This window comes from Chaetura pelagica, unplaced genomic scaffold (assembly GCF_000747805.2).
Source record: "Chaetura pelagica isolate M959 unplaced genomic scaffold, ChaPel_1.0 scaffold595, whole genome shotgun sequence".
Lineage (NCBI taxonomy): Eukaryota > Metazoa > Chordata > Aves > Apodiformes > Apodidae > Chaetura > Chaetura pelagica.
In genome coordinates, this window is record NW_009953221.1 from 62,648 (window position 1) to 63,903 (window position 1,256).

The following is a 1,256-nucleotide window of genomic DNA, read 5'->3' on the forward strand; positions in this document are numbered from 1 at the left end:
GGTGCCAGGGAGGGGAGGGGAGGAGGGGGGGGTGGGTGTCCCCGTGTCCCCAGCATCACTGGGTAACCTCAGGCCTGAGAAGGGAGTGCAGGGTCTCTGTGGGGCACAGCAGCCCCCCAACACCCTCACCCAGCCCTGCTGGCACCCAGGCTGGACCCCTACCCATGGCCAGGGTGGTGCCACCAGCCCCTGCGTGGAGGAAGGGGCCAATAAGGGTCACACTGAGGATTCTACTGCTCAGTTATCTGCAGCTGGGACAGTGGGACAGAGGACAGACACCCGTGTCCCCCACATTCACCCAATCCCATGGTACAGCCTCCTCACCCATCTATGGGTGCAGGGGGACAGAGGGGTCCTGTGGCACCCAACACCCACCCATCACTGCCGGGGGGGTCTCTGGCAGTAGAGCACCCCACAGAGCCAGCACCCACAGGGGGCACCCATCTGGCGTGACACATCTCTCCTGAGCAGGTCCCCAAGGGAGCTGGGATTAACAGCTGATCCCTGCAGGGATGGCAGCAGCGGTGGCATCGGGGGTGGCTTAAGGGTTGGCACCAGGGGCAGTACTGAGGAGGGCATCAGGGATGGCATCAGGATTGGAGACAGAGTCAGGGAGGCTACTGGGCACAACACCAGGGCCAGCACTGCTGCTCAGCACCAGGGGTAGCTCTCTGCTGGAAGCCCCTTCCCACCCCTCCTGCCGGGGGATGCTGGCACACAGCCGGACTGCTCAGCTCTCCCCTGGCACTGCCAGGAGCAACCCCCACGGCCAAGAGCCCCTGGCCCCGTGGCTCCATCACCCCCACCCGCGGGAAGCAGCTCCAAGCAGCTCAGCGTGTGTCCCCCGCGGCGCTGCCAGCTCGATGGAGGCAACTCCGGGTGTCCCTGCAGCGCCCCGACAGCTCCTGCCGGGCCCCGGTGACCGCGGCTCTGTTCTGCCGCTGGGGACAGAGGCGGGAGGTCACCCGGAAAATCAGGCTCGGGGGGGCCACGGCTGTCACCTCCCCCCAGCACAGCCATGGGTGCTGGGGTTCTCTGCGGGGAGTGGGTGCAGGGTGGGTGTCCCTCAGCCCAGCGGGAGCAGGGATACAGGGGAGGGTGTTCGAGGGGGACAACTGGTGCTGGCGCAGCAGTTTGGCACAGGCTGGCACTGTGTGCTGCTCTGGAGGGGCACAGTGTTCCCATGGGGGCCCCTGACCCTTGCACAGGTGGGTGCCTGCCCCCCAGCACCCCAAAATGTGGCTGGGGCTCACACC

At 66.8% G+C, this 1,256-nt stretch overlaps 1 protein-coding gene across 1 annotated transcript in view; it reads left to right on the forward strand.

The window, feature by feature from the left end:
• The first annotated feature begins 1,183 nt into the window (after nt 1-1,183).
• IL12RB1 (interleukin 12 receptor, beta 1) overlaps nt 1,184-1,256 on the forward strand; it is a 34,378-nt gene continuing 34,305 nt past the window's right edge. The window contains exon 1 of the mRNA XM_009997808.1: nt 1,184-1,208. Within this exon, the coding sequence (XP_009996110.1) occupies nt 1,184-1,208 (25 nt within the window). The remainder of the gene's footprint in view (nt 1,209-1,256) is intronic.